The 18,896-nt window shown below is 43.3% G+C and overlaps 1 protein-coding gene across 4 annotated transcripts in view; it reads right to left on the bottom strand.

Moving 5' to 3' along the window:
* Window positions 1–1,804: 1,804 nt before the first annotated feature.
* Window positions 1,805–18,896, bottom strand: part of Larp4b (La ribonucleoprotein domain family member 4B) — an 83,317-nt gene continuing 66,225 nt past the window's right edge. For 2 of the 4 annotated variants that reach the window (XM_021180161.2, XM_029468569.1), the window contains 7 exons: window positions 18,269–18,375; window positions 17,688–17,939; window positions 11,746–11,791; window positions 9,764–9,928; window positions 7,503–7,627; window positions 7,299–7,407; window positions 1,805–5,561 (listed from right to left, as the gene is read on the bottom strand). In XM_021180161.2, the coding sequence (XP_021035820.1) occupies window positions 5,271–5,561; window positions 7,299–7,407; window positions 7,503–7,627; window positions 9,764–9,928; window positions 11,746–11,791; window positions 17,688–17,939; window positions 18,269–18,375 (1,095 nt within the window). In that variant the 3' untranslated portion in view covers window positions 1,805–5,270. The remainder of the gene's footprint in view (window positions 5,562–7,298; window positions 7,408–7,502; window positions 7,628–9,763; window positions 9,929–11,745; window positions 11,792–17,687; window positions 17,940–18,268; window positions 18,376–18,896) is intronic. The other 2 variants (XM_029468571.1, XM_029468570.1) reach the window with 1 other exon arrangement.

Raw genomic sequence — 18,896 nt, 5'->3', positions numbered from 1 at the left:
CCAATACCAAATACCAAGCTACAGTGAAGACGCCCCTGCGTGCTACAGAACACAGGCATCTACTGGTCCAACTACAGGAGTGGGCCTGGGATGGAGCTAGAACTCACATTTCAGTACTCTTCCTTGGGTCATTCTGAGGACGCTACTTAAGAATCACCACTGTGGCCTGATGGCCCAACCCCAACCCCTTTTCGCTCAGTACCATTTGAGGGAGCCTTCCTATACTGAACAGATTATTAACACAGTATAACCGATTCCACGGCCTATAGCTTTCAGCTACTCAACTGAACCCTGGCGGGCCCTGGAGAATCTGGGGGCCCTTGGCCCCAGCTAGCCATCCTCTCCTCACTCAGGACACTGTCCAGCCATGACCTTGTGCTTGAGACCACCATTCCGAGTGTGCACTGTTTTTCAGCTCTGACAAGAGGGCTCCCCAGAACCCCACTTGTAAATACAGCCTCCCAACACCCTCAGCCCTGACCACCCTGCTAGCTCCACGAAGGCTCAGCTCATCTGGCCAAGCAACCTAAATGCTCTCTCATATTCATTCCTGAGGTCGCAGACTCTGAAGCAGTGGAAACCTGCTAGCCACCCTTTCTTTTCTGTTTCCTTTCTACGGCCCCCACCAAGGCAGGAAAAAGCCCACAGCCTTTCATTTAAGTAGGCTAACAGCTTACCTGGCTGGGAAGTGCTTGTATCCAGTCAGCTCTCCAGCGTTACTTTATCAACTGCTTTTTACAGTGACTTGGAAAAGAGAATCTTAACATTAAGATGCGGAGAGGGCAAAGAACGAGCTAGTTAATTTCAAACTTCTCTGTGTGCCAAACAAGGTTTAATCCTTGTCTTTTTCCTCTGGCCATAGAAAGCTCATATTGGTTCTTGGGCTGGCTTAGCCAGCTGATTACCAGACCTAGCCCACCCACGGGACTATGATTATCAGTGCAAATCACTAAACTCTGTTGAGGGTAAAGCTTCATCACATTTTGTCAAGTGGCAAAGCACACCAAGGCACACACTCTCTCTAAACTTCTGAAGCCAGTGCTGTGTATAGAGAACATACAGTCTGCCAATACCAAGGTTCAGTATTTGAGCACCCTATGATGCTGCACACAGCAGGGCAGTGGGTCTCACGGATATAAGCCTGCCTTATGTCAGGGGCATACCTACCTGAGCCCGAGATGAGAAGCACAAGAGAAACTCTTGGAAATAACAGAAGATGGGTAAATTAAAAGGAACTGTGTCTCAGAAACCTAAATGGGATCCTAGATGGGCCCAGGTATGTATGTATGTGTGTGTGTGTGTGTGTGTGTGTATAGTTAGTGTGAGGTAAAAAGGTGGGGGAAAGGGGCATCACAAAAATCACAAATCTGGGGAAAGAACACCACTGAAACACACCAGAAGCTGGGTGTGGTGGTACACACGTATTTTCAGCACTCTGAAGGCAGATCTGTGTTCCAGGCCAACCTGGTCTATACAACTAGTTACAGCAGGCCAGTGATTGTCTGTCCCAAACCAAACCAACACTAGGGAATCCAACCAAAAAGAAATGCTGGAGGTGGCTGGAGAGATGGCTCAGTGGTTAGGAGCATTTGTTGCTCTTGCAGAGGACACCAACAGACTGCACACTTCATCAGTCCTATGCTGTGGGTGGTCTGCTTAGGAGGGCTGGATGACTTTAAAACCCTAAGTGTATGCTGTGGGCTTCTGTTTATCTTCCTCATGTACAGTGAAGGAAACAAAAAAATCTTTAAAAAAATGCATTCTTCAAGAAAATTTTAATTTAAAAGAATCAAAAGAAAAATTGAACAGTGCCTAAATCTTTATTTTTCATAACCTACATTTTTTTCAAATTAGACAGTTTTACACAAAAATGACACAAAAGGAAACTTAAATTACCAATAGTTTACATGTAAGCTTGATTCCAGTCTTAATGAAAAGTAGAACAGAAACAGAAACCCTCAGGCAAGCTTCCACTTGTTACACTCCCCGTTCTGTGACTTGCAGCTGTTAGCACTCCTGGAATCTTCGATTGTCTGTTGCTTTCCGTATAACAGGCTACAAAGCACACAAACCCACAACTACAGCTCACTGAAGGGGACACAAAGACAGGTATGCACCATCAGTCGCCTGCTGTGACACACTGAACCAGTTTTTCAATATCAACTGCAGAAACCCTAATACAGCAATATAAGACTTTTTTTTTCCTTTTTTTTTTGTCTTTTTTCTTTTTTTTCTTTTTTTTTTTTTTTCTTGCCACCCACTAGTGGCAACCAGTGATGCAATGACAGGAGGGGTTCACAGAGACATCATGACACTGACTATGAGAGAGGAATCACTTGAAATTCATGTCTGGTGAAGTGGGGCCAGATTCCTAGTCCATATTTCCATATGATAATTAAGCATCATCACACAATTTTACAGGTTAAAAAGGTCATTGTGACTGTGGTATCTCTGATTCTATACCTTGAGATACTGAAAGGAATGAGTAAACTTAAAAATAGATTATGAAAACCACATATCACACTTGCTGTATGTGACATAGCAAGAGTCTGCATGCACCCTCAACAGCTTCCTATTTTGATAACTTCCATTTCTTTTCTGAGTGGAAAACCTCAAAGTGTTCAGGAAGTCTCTGTTTTGACATTATACAGCTATTTGGCATATCACCTTTGCTTCCTGAAAATGAGTGCTTATAAAAATCACATCTGAGCAAGGCTTTAGTTCCTGATGCCAGGCTGTCACTGGCTAAGCAGTAATCAGTGTCCCACCTCGTGCATCTGCCTACCTGCCCTTGNGTGCGGCCACTGAGCTGTACACTTCCAGCCAGCAGACAGCAAGCACCTACAGCTTGGCTCTGCCACACAGGTTTCGTGCTGCAATGCTCAGCCTTGGGGAAAGGACTTCTCATTAAAAATCAAAGCTCCTCTGTGAGAGCACCCTTGGGGATAAGGGGTGCTGACCATAATTTGGCCCCTCTTCCAGGAAAGATGTGATGTGAAGGGCCTGAGGCCTCAGGCTCGACTTTCCAGATAGACAGTATCTGCTAGTGTGGGTTCAAGAGGCCAGCTGTTTTCTTCTTCTTCTTTCTTTTATTTTTTAATTTTTGTCAGTGATCTGACATCTCTAAGGAAATTCGTCCTATGTTCCTTTCACAGGCGTCTGAGACGTCAGCACTGCGTATACTCCTATGTAACTGAATGACAGTTGCTCTGAAGGAAATGGTCACGTGCATCAGGCCATCTTTGCCTCTGGCAGGAAAAATCACTTAACAAAGTATACTTTTAATTAGCACATTCTGTTCTTTACTTTCATGGGAAGATCCTGCCAGTCTCTGCTTTCTATACTCTCCTTCAAAACCCTCACACATCACATACGATTAGTATGCACTTACATTCTTTTTAGAGCATGAAGACATCCAAAGGCTTTCAATAAGACTCTCCATTTCCCTTTTGCAGCAAAGAGGCAAAATCAGTTCAACACACCAGTATAAGGGGAAAAAGAAAAACCTTAACAAATTAAAATAATACTCAAAGCACAACATTTAGTTTATCTACATCAGCTCAACAGCAACATTTATAATATATCAATAATTCTTATCAGACTCTTCTCTGTAGGGTACCTTTCTCATATGTTTTGATTATTTACACTGTACACGCAGAGCACACTCCCAAGTGCACACATTTCACACAGTAGCGACTAGTTGCATTTACAGGACTTTTCAACAATCTGAAAAAAGATCAACTGTTGAAGATCTGTAGGTATGTTACAAAAACCACTGGAGTTCTTGTACAACAGTATGCGTTCTCAGCAAAACCAACACCAGGAGATCCGCATGGCAACTGAGTAACCGATCCACTCCCGCCAACCCAGGGGCAGGTCTCCGTGAGCTCTAAGCTGTCTTATACAAAAGTTAAGGCAAAGTCATTTTCAAGTTTAAATAAAATTCAAGTCTTTAAATATTGGATGGAAATCATTTTTTTCCTTAGAAAAAAAAAAGAAAAAGAAACCAAAACAACCTTCAGTCTTATTAAATAGCATTTTGTGGAATAAGCTGTATGGTTACATATAGCAGGAAATATTTTAATGTCTGCTGCTTAGAATACTTAAAGAAAAATTGTAGGCATTTTAAACAGAATAATTTATCAGTAACTTTGTTATGAACTTGCTAACTTGACTGCACTCTCGCTCTTCAGAGGTGCAGCTTCTGAAACAATCAATAAGACCCTCGTCCTGGAGGTAAAAGAGCAAGGACTCTCTGTCCTCGCAAGCCAGAGGGGACCACCGACACCACTCTCTCACGGCTAGGTACTTCTAAATCCACGTGCTGATGCAGAGGGACAAGAAGACATCCACACAGAGCTGGCTAAGACAAGACTCTCCAGAGAGTGTGTGTGGGGGACACAGATAGAGCAGGCACTGGAGGATGAGAGCCAGGTAGCCCACTCACAGGGATACACATCATGGTACAGCTTCTGACATCAGTGGGCAGCAGTTTTTAATTTCACCTAGGTTCTATTCACAATGTGCTTTCAATTTATTTTACATAGTAGCCACTTGGAACTGGAGTGAGAGAGAGGCTGGTTACTTGCTCGCAGGACATCAAAACTCAAAGGTTTCAGGTCTTTCTAGGGTGCTCTTTGCAGGTTCTGCCCACTAGATCAAAAAAGAACTGTATGTACATCTGTATCTTGTTTTAAAGCTAGAGTTACCTGTTGCTAAGGGTTTAGATGAAAACACAGCTCCTATGCCAGTTTGTCAGTGTCCTGACATGCCAGTCCCTTGCTCTGTGAGGCCATGGCTGCCTCTGCCAGTGCCATCAGCCCCCATCCAACTGCTGGACACCCTACCAATGCGCACTTGCAGACCAACTATTAAAATAAAAAAAAAAAAAAAAAAAAGGAAGTAGCAGAGTTCCCTTAATTTAGAAAAACTCATTATAGCTTTGCACTCAGAGCCACGTGGAGGCTTAATAAAAAATATCCATTTGTTAGGATAAATACATTTTCTATCCTGAAAAACATCAGACTTCTGTATCACCTCCAGTTAAGCACCAACCTAAAATAAGGTTTATATTATATAATTAAATCCTGAAAAATAGATTTTTTTTTTCAAGAGGGGGAATATCCGACTCACAGAAGGAAGTAACTTGCAGGTATCCCACGGGCCCCACAGACACTGCAAGCTCCTAACCAGCGGCTCATTCCGTACTGAGTGGGAGAGCTTCTCACGGTGAATACAGCTCTTCCAGACCCCTCGCAGGCATCCAGCTTTCACTGAGGAGACTTGGGAGGCGTGCTCTGTTCCTTGTTCAGGCGCTTCCCAGCAGCTGGAGGCGAGGGTCGGCGCCCAGGCTGCCTCCTCTGATCTTTGGGGACTCCAGGAGTGGACTTGAGGGCAGGGGGCTCTCGGCGTCTCTCGACAGGCTCAGAAAGGCTCTTCTCCTCCCTCCCACAGGCGACAGTGTTTGGCTTCTGTTCTTTTGGGGGTTGCAATGGAGAGGAGGAAGAAGGGTCTTTACTCGTTCTCTGACAAATCTCTGCATAACTGGGCTTTCTCAATTCCTGGAAACATAGAATGTGGGGTTATGCATACAAAATATCAGGGATGGAAGCTCTTTCAGGGATGAAGTTATATAAGATAAAGTTTTTATTTTAATTACAATTTCATCTTCATGGGTATTTTTACTTTTAAGAGATTCATAAAATTCAAGAGCAACTTCTGGCATGTCTATGGCAGCTAGTGATCAGCATCAAAGCTCCTGCCTCTAGAGCTTGTGGACATGTGTACAGCATCAAAAATTCACTCTGCGAGAAAACAGTTATTGGTATACTTGTAGGATGTGGTGATGGACTATGTCACAGAGTTTGAAATTACTGCAGAAGCAAGAGTAATTACTAAATAGGGACAATGTAACAATACTGCTTCCTAGAGGAGGGGCCTGAAGCACAAATGCAGTCTCTTGACTTATGTTACATTCTGGCTTTTTATTTGTTTAGATTCCATAAAGTTAAGTTTCTATTAAAATTAAATAACTTGAAAATACACATCCATTTTTTCTAAGCTAATCATGGTTGTCTTGAAAAAAAAAACACTAAGTTTTAAAGACTAAAAAAATACAGATGTCTTTGATTTTAAAAAGACACCGCTCCCTTTCCTTGCAGTACAGTTTCCCTCTGAAGATACTATAGAAATGCCTCTCTAGAACAGCCAGCAGCCATAAAGGCACAGCAATAAAATGGTGACCAAATTCTGACCAACACAAAGCCTTAAAGCATTCTTGAGAAACATGGAAGCCTATGAGGCTCGAGGGAAAAAAAAGACGCAAACACTGGCCCCTCTTTGTTTAATCTAAGTCGTGCAGGTGCTATGCTTACACAGAGAGCAGGCGGGGACAGTGTGACACAGCAGTCAGGCTGTGAGATGGCTTCACTCCCGATCCTTCACATGGAGCATTACTGCAGAGCCGTAGCTGGTTTGGCACTTACACAGACTTGTGGAATTCAATCTTCCTACTTCTGCCTCCCAAGTATAGAGATGCCAGATCATCAAAGACAGAAACTCCTGCCTCACTGTGCATCGCTGGCTGGCTGAAACTTGCTATGTAGATCACAGGACTCAAATTTGCAGTTATCTCTCTGCCCCATCTCCCAAGCATGGGACCTATGGGCCTAAGCCAGCAGAGCTGGCAGAGTCACTGGGACACATAAACGGCAACAGGACACCGCGTTGCTCTTTATGTCATTCTGCTTTATTCCATTCCTCATCCTTTTATTCTTCTCTCATATATATTATTACATCCTGACCTCAGTCTTTCCTCCACTGCTCCCAGTCCCTCCCTCAAAGGATGAAGAAGCCGTGAACCACCCATGCCTCTCCTCTAGACCCCCCCATCTGTCTAACCCTTTGAAGTAGACAAACTTTTGTTGTTGCTGTGTTTTTCTCTGTGTAGCCCTCCCTGGCTGTCCTAAAATCCGTTCTGTAGACCAGGCTGACCTTAAATTCAGAAATCCACCTGCATCTGCCTCTACAGTATCTGGATTAAAGGTATACGTGTACCACCACTACCCAGCTAATTTTTTCATATATACAACACACACAATAAATACAGAAATCACCAAACTCCATATAGGACAGAGTTGGGACCTTGTTACTATCTGAAAGACCCCATACTGAAATAGAAGATCTCAGTGAAATCATACAGAGAAATGAAGGCACACACTACTGAAAGCCCATCCATCGTCAGAGTCAGGACACACACGGAATGCCTGAGTGCTGTGGAGGGCAGGCAAGGCACTTACTGTTGCTGCTCCATTCACCTGCACGGATTTACATGCAGTTGTAGTAGGGGTAGAAGGGAGTCTGTCCATACTCTGAGTTTCCCTCTGCTTTTCTGCCATCTTGGGATCCCTGTGAAAATGCCATCTGGTTTAAGAATCACACTTAATATTACAGAGCACTCAAACTTGTACCTGGAAGAGGGCTGGCAGAATACTGATACTCACTCAGGTAAATGGACTGGGGACGGGGAACGTTCAAATGCTGCCGACACAGCACAGGGCGCTGGCACGGAGGGCTCTCTGGGTCCCACTACAGGAACAGTGTTTGTGCTTGCATCTGTACTGAGGTTCTGAAAACCATTAAAGTATTAGTTAGCAGTTGTCATATCTTTGCCCAAGAAGTTAAGGGTCCAACCACGGCAATCTCAACCCATCTTTGGAGACTGCTTCCTAACCCCTATGACTGATGCCGGATGGTGTATCCATACTCCAAGCAAACAAAACAATGGCATGTTACCAACAACTGTCAAGTCACAGCAGAGACACAGGAGAAGCCTCCAGCAAACATAATGACATTTTGAGTCTGTCATTGGCTGCACAGCACTCAGCCTTCTTGCTCTCAGCAAATGCACTATAATTACCCGTAAGTTTGTCTTTTCAAGTGAACAGCTTCCAAACATCCCTTCCTCATCTGACATATCAAGGATCTGACGTATCAGCTGGGGAGGAATTACCAAGTTACACTATGGTTCCCACTTGTAACTAATACAAAACAAAGACCGACATGTCCATGTGCACATAAATCTCAGTGCCCGGGGGTGGGAGGTAGATACATACCCACAGGAGCTCTCACGAGAATCCACAAACCACCCTTGGAAGCAGGTGTACAAAATTACTTTACCCAATTTAATAGGCGAGGTAACTAAGCTAAGACCTGAGTGAATCAGATATTACCCCATCAAGAGTTGCTTAGTGGAGCCGTGATTCATACAAGTGTACACATGGTGTGTCATTAACCCAGCATGTGATTTTAGGGCAAGTTAAGTAATTGGCTACAAGTTTAAATACAAAAAGACAAAATATACTAACTGCTTTTCTCTTCAAAGAAGGTGTAAGTTCAAAGGTAAAAAAAAAAAAAAAGTTGCTGGAACTTCAGCTTTGGGAGAATGGAACAATTTACACTTTTGCCTGGGGGGAGGGGGTATGGGAGTGGGGACAGAGGCTCTGCTGGATTGAGAACAAGTGAAAGAAACCTAACACAAGGAAGCTAGTGGCTTTCTATTTGTAAAAGCATGCTCAGATTCAGCGTGTGTTAAACACTGACTCTAACAGATACATATGGCACTTTGCAAAGTCATAAATCCAGGTCAAGCATGGAGGGGCTAGGTGGCCTAATGTCCCAAGTCCTCTGCAGTTTCTGCAGATGGATCACCACTGGCAGCAGTGAAGACTGTGTAACTTGGCCACCAAATCAAGAACAACCTTTCAGAAAGCAGTAACTGTTTCTTTAAAAAGGGCTTTCCACAGAAACTGCAGGGCGTTCAGAGCAGCAGCTGGTTTATCACTAAGGGAGGAGAACATGCTTGAAAACAAGACTTCATGGCTGTCGAAATGATAATTTTCTGTTTTATAAGCCAACTGGAAATTATTAGGTGAATGTTAAGACTTACACTGTCCAAGACATCTCAAGTCTAACATGTAACCCTTACTAGAAAAGATAGGGTCTTGGGAAACTCAGTGCCCATGCTAAAAACAGTAGCCATTACTATCCTAATCTGAGATTCAACTTTTCCCTGACCTTAGTCTCAAGTTACTGTAGCAAAGTCATCTGCCCTAGTAACTACGGCAGCCACTACTGTAGCGTAGAGTGGTGTCCCGCCCTCTAAAGAAAAGACACATGTGCTACCTGACGTTCAGCCATAGTTTACCGTGCAGCAGAAGGGATGCCTGGAACTAGGACTATTCTACAGCCCCCCAGTGTGTGTACCCCAGCACTTAGCCATACTTTAGTAACTGGGCAGAAAGTAATTTCTCTACATGTCCCACAGTCTTCAATCACTGACCCTGGCAGAGGGACAAATCCCATTTCCAACCTGCTAGTTAAGTGTCCTTCAGAAGTAGCCCTGGAAAGGAATCTCCTGAGATGAGGACTGTAGTGAAAGACCACGCTGCAGCCCAGTTTCCCTGAAGCCACTATACTACAGCAGAGCAAGCCTAAGCTTCCCCTACGTGCACTACGTAGGTTACCACAAGTCTTATTTCTGCTCTAATCCAGACTTCTATGTCTCATTCCGTGCTTCAACGGCAACCCCAGCAGATGGCAAGACAAAGGATGGCTTGAGCTGGCTCCAAAGACAAACACCCATCACCCAAACCCCAAACCTCAAAGCTCTCCCTCCCTTTCTAATGTGTGCAAAAGACCTGGGTCAAGTCCTGGTACAAAATCAGTGCTTAGAAACCATCAGCAGCTCTAACACATAGCTTACTCTTTCTTTTGAAGATCCTATGATCAAGCTGGAAAGCCTGTTTTCAAACAAGTCCTCTGTCTTCAAATTGCCTGCAGCTCCAGGTAATGGGGGGAAGTTGGACAGTCCCAGTTCGAAGCTCGGTGATGGAGGCTTTGGTGGTGTTGGAGACTGCGTCTGACTGCTCTGCAACACAGCAGCACCCCGTAAGGTCACACAAGTGCGGAGTGACAAGGGTAGAAAGCCAGGCAAAGAATTTCCAACTTTCACACCCGTCCCAAAACTTATAAATGTTGCACAATTAATTTCTAGGGTCCAACTAACTTGAAACTTAGGCCACCATGATAAACTGTGAGCAGAGTCTAGAAAACAATAACGTCAGAGTTCAAATGTAAACAGTAGGCCAGTGTGAGGGTTCAGTGGTCAAATGTCTGCTGCCAAGCCCGAGGATCTAAACTTAACCCCTGGGACCCACACAGTACAAAGAAAAAAAGAAACTACTCATACAAGTTGTCCTCTGACCTTCATATATGGCCAGACATGTGAGCTGTGCATATGCACACGCGCACACACACTTACATACAAGTTGTCCTCTGACCTTCATATATGGGCCAGACATGTGAGCTGTGCATATTCACACGTGCAAACACACAAACACACACTTACAAAATTCCAAAGGTAAGCAGGTTAAAAGATGTGATGCATCTAAGGTGACAAACCAAACAGAGGCTGTACTGATAACCTTTCAGCTGAAGTTCATCTGTCTATGAGCCCTTACAACCACTCTTTTAGTAGCCGTCTTGGTGATCAGATCAAATGTGATCTCCCAGAGCTTGTTTAAAAGTAACCCATACCTCAATGGCTCCAATATGTCAATAAGAGAGAAGCAGAAAGTGCTTCCTGCTGAGAAAAGGATGAGGTTCTCTACTAATGGGAAGAAAGACATCCACAACCCTAGGTACAAACGAAGCCTCTGCTCACGGTGCTGCAGAGGGAAGACGGGCTCATACTAGCTTGGCTACTGCATCTAACATCCAAACAAACTTGATGTTTCCTATTAGCCAAGGTTTCAGCATCCACTCTCGAGTCTTAGATGCTTCCCAGTGGTTGGGAGGAGAGCTCTTGCTTAAAATCCCATTACAGTTACCCACTGAGGGCCTTTTCTGAACAACATATAGACTGAACCATTCATAAAAGTGAGCTCGTACCTGAATTGTTCACAGCACCGTTATTTACATATTAAAGAAACATACCATAAACCAGCTTGTCATCTCTATTCCTAAAAACCCCACAATCCTTTCTTAATTAGGCCAAGCATGTCAGTTACAATTTAATGATACCACTTTTTAAGTTCTTTGCTCTGTTCCTCCTCATATCTCAGTCTTAATCCACTTAATTGGTGCTCATGTTTGCTATCTATTATATTTAAATGTCTTAGAAAGATATCCCTTTGGGGATAAGAGATGGTTCTGTAAGTAAGATTGCTTGCTCTGCAAACATGAGGACCTGAGTTTAAATCCCTGGAACTCATGTAAAAAGATAAATGTAAGCCGGGCGTGGTGGCGCACGCCTTTAATCCCAGCACTCGGGAGGCAGAGGCAGGCGGATTTCTGAGTTCGAGGCCAGCCTGGTCTACAAAGTGAGTTCCAGGACAGCCAGGGCTATACAGAGAAACCCTGTCTCGAAAAAAAAAAAAAAAAAAAAAAAAAAAAAAAAAAAAAAAAAACAAAAAGATAAATGTAGCTGGATGTCTGGAACGCTAGCATTGACGGGATAATCAAAGGAGCTCACTTGGCAACCAACCTACCTGAAACAGGGGGCTTCCCGTTCAATAAAAGACTATCTAAAAACAATAAGGTTGAGAGTGATAGATACCTGAAGTCTCCCTTGGCTCTTATGTATTCCAGTGGATGGGTTCATACATTAGTGAGCGTGTGTGTGTGTGTGTGTGAGTATACATACACGCACGCGCACACACACACACACACTTTATATATACTTACTGTAAACTTCTCTTCTCTTTTCTTCCGATAGCCAAAGGAATTTTTCCTAGAAGAAAGAAAGCAAAAGACCATTATTTTTCCCCTCACTTGAAAAATTTGCAAAGCTCATGTTTGGTTCATGTATATATACAAAGCAGCATGCACCAACTCAACCAGTCTTTAATATGTTTAATCTTTCATTAATAAATTTGGATTCTAAAAGTGAACTTTTAAAAGCACAGCGGGATTGTGCTTTTAAGACATTGCAGCACACGCCTGCAGGTCTAGTGCTGGGGTGGCCGAGGCAGGAGGCTGGCAAGCTTATGGTCAAAATGGTCTTATGGTCTTAAACAAAAGTACAAATAAATCAAAATGTTGAAAGGAAATCATTAAGTTAGATATCCAGAAAGATAAGAGAAAAATAGTTATTCTTGGTAGCTACTTAGAATTTCTAAGATTTGAATGTTTAAATCCCTTCAGCTGGAATGACAAGATATATATATAATAGAAAATCTAACACTAAACTATATAGGTGAGCTATTTAAAACATGAGTAAAAAAAAAACTATAATTATTCCTTACTGCAAAAGTCACATTAAGAACCTCTAAACCTTAAGAGGTCCCTAAAGTTCAAGCTTGTCTTCCCATCAACAGCAGCCAGACCCTAGGCAGAAAGGCTGAAGTCTGTGCCCTGCAGCTCCACAGTGAGCCACTGCATCAAGATTTATAGCATCCTGGATGAGTCTGTGTTGCCTAACAAGACACACATGACTCTCAACTTGTAATTTTATTTTTACTTTTTATCTCTTCTATTATTTCAATTGAACATACTCCCCAAAGGAGATTCGTTATATAAACATAAAGAGGATTTTTATAGAAAAAAAAAAAAAAGGTTTTCCTAAAGTATTTTTATTAGAATAATAAGCTTGAGGACTGCTCTACAGACCCTCTGGTTAGCTTAGTAGGGGTTAAATGCCTGAGGAGAGATGAGCTATGTGCCACAAAGGTGGGCATGAGCAGCAACCTGTAGGAATAGGTCCCTTGGTCCCAGTGGGCATGTGGGTCCATTGTGAGCACTTGTGTTACAGTTGCTGCCTCAAGATAACATAAAGGCTCATCACTGGGCTGGCTTCCCTCAGGTATGTGTGTAGCAATACCAATACTGCCTGACAAGTGTCTTCCTGTCAGTCTATGGCCTTCCACAAAAAGTATTACTGCCTTCAGAGCACCTTGATAGCCTACTAGGAACCTACTGAATTCTGTAATGGCAGGATGTCCTGGAACACATTATCTGTGCCCATCCCTCACAAAGTGATTGCAAAGTGAAGACACTGCCAGAGGCCGAAGTCCACAGGGGACAGGCAAGGAGACAGTCCCGGCACCACTCAATCTGCAACTGGATACTGGGAATTCTCATGTTTTGGACCACACACATGGGCATGCTTCTGCTCTGTGAGCTAACAGAGCTTCACAATGTCAATCAGCACCTGGCGTTTGGAGTTTTTTACTACATTGACCTTGGCATGCACAAGGGTAGCAGATACACGATGGAAGCCTTGAAGATGCTATGGGAACCTCTCAGTGCTTCAGACCAACAGAAAAAGTTAATGGGTAACAAGTCCTCTGAAAAGCAATGGGAGGGAGATCTGTGAGCTCAGTGGAAGAGCAAGTGTTTCAGGAAGGAAGATCTAGATCACCCCTCCTGCTTCTGAATACACCCTCTAGACATGGGCCATATGATGCAGTAAGAAGGAAGCTACACATTAATCCTGGTTCCATTGGTCCATAGCTCAAAAACAAGGACTGAAAGCTACATCCATTCATGGTTCATCCATTCATGTTAGTAAAGTGAACATCCTAGCTTCTCTCAAGTTTCACTGGAAGTGTTAAGATCTTACTTAGGAACATGACTCTTTGGTTGAGAAACAGTAAGAATCTCCATTATCTGTCTGGTAGAAGCATAAACCTGTCCCAGAAGCTACTTGGAAGTTCAAATACTATTGGGAGACTAACAGTGACTACGTCACCGAAGAAGTAGAGCATACTGGTTAACAAGATGTCCTCCAGGCTCGGCCTACCTCTTGTTTTTCACTTTGTAAGGTGGCAAGGATTCTGCAAACACTGCTTTTCCTCTGACAGAAGCTCTGCTAAGCTTTCATTACCAAGTTCTGGAAGAACATAGGAAATTTACCCTTCAGCTTATAATCTTTTTACACTGTACCTGCTGGACCCAGAAGGTCTGTTGCTCAGACTCCCTTCTCTCGAGATTCTAGCCTTTAAGAATCTCAAACATGATCCTTGGCTGCCACCTGATGTCACTGTGTTACTCAATGCTACCCTTTTGACTTTTCAGGCTCCAATAACCCATTTGGTATAAAATGGCTGGAAGAGCTTTCTTCCTTGATGACTCACAGGCCATTGTTAGTTCTATTAAGCCATGGTGCCTGTGGCCTATCTCACAGTAGCTTCAAGATGCTGCCACCATCACTGAAGACAGGAGTTGCTGCTTCCAAATCCATCAAACTGCACTGAAAGCCAAGAGATCCTCTCCTCCTGTTCCATGCTGTCCTTCATGGTTATGAGCATTTATAGGTAGCAGCCCCAGCCAAGCAAGAATTTCCATGCTATTTCCCCTATGTCACTCACTTACTGTGTCTTTGTGCCACACTTTAAAAATCAGCAATATTTCTAACTTTATTGTGTATTTTGTGGTAGTCTGAGTTTTAAGATTACCACTGCGATTGCTCTGGGATGTCAAGAGCTTCACCTATATAAGATGGTGAACGATGGTGAACTTAACAGATGAATATGTGGTCTGAAACTTTACTGACCAGCTTTATATTTCCCTATTCCCTGGGGTACAACAATATTGAAATGAATTGTACAATGCCTTACAAGTGTTTAAGTGAAAAGAAGAGCCATATGTCTTTCTCTTTAAAATCTAGAAATGATTGAGCTAAGTGGAGAAGGCACAGCACAACAGAGAGACGGTGAATAGCCATCACACATCAGCCAGTGAATACATGAGTAACAGGAGAGCCAACTGGCCTTCCTGCTGACAGAAGACATTCCAGGGACCCAGTCAAAAGACCAAATGAGCCACAATATTCCCAGACGGATATGGGAATGATGGATAGCAAGGTTCCCTCTTTTCAGTCCTGTGGGAGTGAGAGAGGCAAGGAAGTTGTAGATGCTGACAGAGTTGGCATGTGACACACAGGAAAGAAGTATCTCCCTTACACCAAATCACAGGTGAAATGGCAGGCTCTGAGGCAGAGGATGCAGAGAGGTAGCCAGAAGACCCAGCTACCAGCACACACAAGAGGGTTCACCTAAGTCAAACAGCTTCCCATTGAAGGAAGATACAATCTAGGACATGCCAGCTACAGAAGTCAGTGCCCAGCATTGACACTTTTAATGGTCCAGCTGACTCTCTACCAGGGACTGCTGTAGCTTCTGACTATTATGACATGGTTACTCAATGTTTTAAGCAAGTACTGAAAATGTATTATTAAGAGTAAATCATTCTTTTCAGATTACTATTGTTTGTCGACAATGCACCTGGCCATCCGAAAGCTCGATGGAAACACAGATTAATAACATGTTAAAAAAAAAAAAACAAAACAAAAAACAACCTAACAACATGCATTCTGCAGTCATGGGCCAAAAAATAATTTTAACTTTTGGGCCTTAGTGTTCAGTAAACGGACTTCAGAGGAACTGGGTAGATGGTCAGTCCGAAAATGCTTGATGCCCAATCATTAAGACCTGAGCTTGAGCCACAGAACCCGTATTTTAAAAAAACATGCACTGGGGCTAGGGAGATGGTTTTTGTAAATTGCATGAAGCCGAGTTTGCATCTCCGGGTGCATAAAAGCCAGGTGCAATGGCTCTGCCTATAACCCCAGTATACACAGGGAACAACAGGCAGATCCCTGGAGCTCACTAGCCTGCAAAGGTTGCCAAACCGTCAGCTCCAGGTTTAGTCACAGACAAAGGTGGAGAGTGAGAGAGGAAGATTGTCTCTGGCATCTATGTGCATCACCCAAAGATGTATGTCTGTACATACGTAAGAACATTAGAGGTACGGACTCTCTAAAATAAAATTGCCAAGTGATTATGTTTACAATCCTGGTTTTGGGGTATTTGGGACAAGGGAAACCCTGTAGTCAACCAGCCTGGCCTAAACTGGTGAGCTCCAGTTAAATGAGAGAAATTGTCCTCAAAATGAAGGGACATGGGATGCGAGCAAGACCCAAAGTTGATAAACATGATACACGTAGCCTGCTTATTCCCTTCCCCAACACACACACACACAAAACAGTCGTAGACAACAGCAATCCTCTGAAAGACAAAGTCAACTGAGCGCCTTTGGAAAGGACCCAGCATCTCAGGTGCTGCTAAAACACCTGTGGTTGGTGAGAGGCCATCAGAGGGCAACAGTGATGGATGGATGTGGGTTTCGTGGGAGGAAGTGACTTCGGAGCAGGATGAGATTTGAGATCAGCCGGCTTCACGATCTCCTAACTGTACTTATCCACCCTTCAATGGTTTAGGGAGCTGCTTCGTACAGATCAGCAAAAATATGGTTTCTGAGATAGAGCTACTAATGACTCAGGTCTTCCAGTGGTATGGATGGACAACAAAAGGTTAAGACTACCACTGGGCGATTAGGCAGTAGCAGGGGGTGAGATCTGTGAGTAAAATAAACAGCAGCATAGGCTTTTAAAACAAAGAAACTGGACTGGACTGTCTTAGTCTTGGGTATCGCACACCTATACTAACCTTCAACACTTTGAGTCACTCAGTACACTAAACAAAAGCCTCTGTGGCTTGCTTTGCCATGATACCTACTTTATCGTGCTGCTTTAGACCAACACCTGCTGCACCTCAGAGGTGTGCCTTTGGTCTGACTCTGTACCAAGAAAGAGGAATCAACAGCCTTGAGTTTCAGTTTGTCATTAATCATGCTGCATAAGTATGTGTGGAAAGCTTAAGAGTTTTTTTCATTTAAACATTTCAAAATAGGTAAAAAGAAAAAGCCTAGGTAGGTGGACGTTTTTGCTTAGCATTTGTTAGAGGAAAACCCTGACAGGCTTCATCACATTAGCAACAGGCCTAGTTAACACTGGGTAGGGTGCAGACCCTGAGACCACCGGTTTCTTTTCTAATGTCACTTCTTTAGAGGAAGTATAAACGGCAGGAGAAAAGACAGTGAGCAAAAAGGAAGCTGCATTAGAGGCTACAGGAAGAAGTACAGTAGCTTACACTCAGTGTATGGAAATCACCCTAGATAATGACAACAAACATCAAGACTCCAAGAACTACTTGCTCAAGAATGGAAATAATGTGGCAATAGGAATTGCTCTACAAGAGCAGCTTTTGTTTCTAATTAAATTTAGTAGAAACGGAATTTAAATGCTGGCTTGTGTGGCTATGTGACTCACATCTGTCTACTATATCCCAATGCCAGTTCCAGTCCGGTTTCTTTAATTTGTGTGGAGCACTAGGCACTGAGCCAGGACCTGTTTATGCTAGGCATGTACTCCACAGCTGAGCTGCATGCCCAGTCCTTCTTACTACCAGCCCTAAAGAAAGCAAGGCCAGGAGCCCACGGGACATACCTTAGAGCCCAAGTCCGTGCAGGGCAGTGACCTTGAGGGCCAGGGCTAACTGCTAAGGTGAAACTGTGTGCAGGAAGAGCAGGCTAGAAACTGGACAGCCCCTAAAATACCCGCTTAGGTTTATGAAAGAAAATGTCATTCGTTTAAGAAAACAAAAACAAAAAACCAAAAAAACCCCCTGACTATCCTGAGGAATTAAGGAAAGCATTGTATAGCCTTTCATTTGATTTTTCTGAAGTGTATTACGATATAATTATAAAAATCTAAGTTGAAACTTAAAATATTAATAGTTCATGATCGGTACATGATATCTGTTTGACAAAATATGTGAGTGACTTACCTTCCTCTCCCTAAACCAGGAGAGGATTCAAGACTACTTGGCTCCACACGCCCAGTTCCAATCTCTCTCTTGGCATAAGCTGAAGGGTTTTGTATTCGTGTTCTAGTTTGCCCTGCTTGCCTCGTCTGTGGGCTCCGGACACCATTAATTAATCGATCTGCAGTGAAGTTAAATATTGAAGGACTTTCTAGCAGCCCAGGCCCTCTCTCTGTACTAGGAATCGCATGGCGCAGATGAGACTTACTAGGATTCCTGTAAATGAGATGTTTGTATATGCTGAGTTATAAAGCAATCAAGGAGTAGAGAATGAACATGCTAATGTGAACTATGTATGTCAAGATCTGCTTCCTGCTGAATAAAACACACGGTAAAGCTGCCCCCAAGCCTTCTCTGAAGAGAATCTCTTCCTTACTACCGGCATCCATTTGGGGGTGCCACTACTACTTTAGACTACAGCTTTGAGTATCAGGTAGTCTCATCTCTGATGAGCTTTATGAGTGTTACACAGATCTCTCATCACAGACGACCCGGAACACCGCAACAGGACGTTCATAAGCACTGAAAGAAACCTCTGAACTTGCCTGCTTCTAGGAGGGTATTGTCTGAGTGACGTCAGAGGAGACGTTGCAGGTTTGAAGGTCGGAGATGTAAACCCATTTATAAATCCAGTACTTGGAAAAGGGGTTACCTGCATTAGCAAAACATAACAAACAAACATGTAAAACACAAGACACTTCAATTGCATTTACACTGTTGTATCTTAGGTAAATCAGATTATGTTTTCTTCTTGTCAGGTGTTAATTCCATTTTATGCTTAAAAATGACTGCAGTGTAAGGAAAAAACTCACATTATGACTACAGGTAATGTCTATCGAGCACTATTGCTAAGAACGTTCGTTCTCCCTATCATGTAGTTAATTCTTATACTGACCAAGTGAGAACAGCAAGAAACAACACGGAGTCCTGAATATAGGCAGTGCTCAATTGCTTAAATAAGTCACTGCTACGAGCACAGCTACTTCCAATCTGGCGAGAGGAAGATGATTCTTTAGTTTCAATAGCCTTAATGAAATTCAGCAAAGAAGGCAGGTGTTGTTGGCGCACGCCTTTAATCCAGCACTTGGGAGGCAGAGGCAGGTGGATTTCTGAGTTTGAGGCCAGCCTGGTCTACAGAGTGAGTTCCAGGACAGCCAGGGCTATACAGAGAAA

Source organism: Mus caroli, chromosome 13, assembly GCF_900094665.2.
Source record: "Mus caroli chromosome 13, CAROLI_EIJ_v1.1, whole genome shotgun sequence".
Taxonomy (NCBI): domain Eukaryota; kingdom Metazoa; phylum Chordata; class Mammalia; order Rodentia; family Muridae; genus Mus; species Mus caroli.
This window is presented reverse-complemented; position numbering and strand designations above follow the sequence as displayed.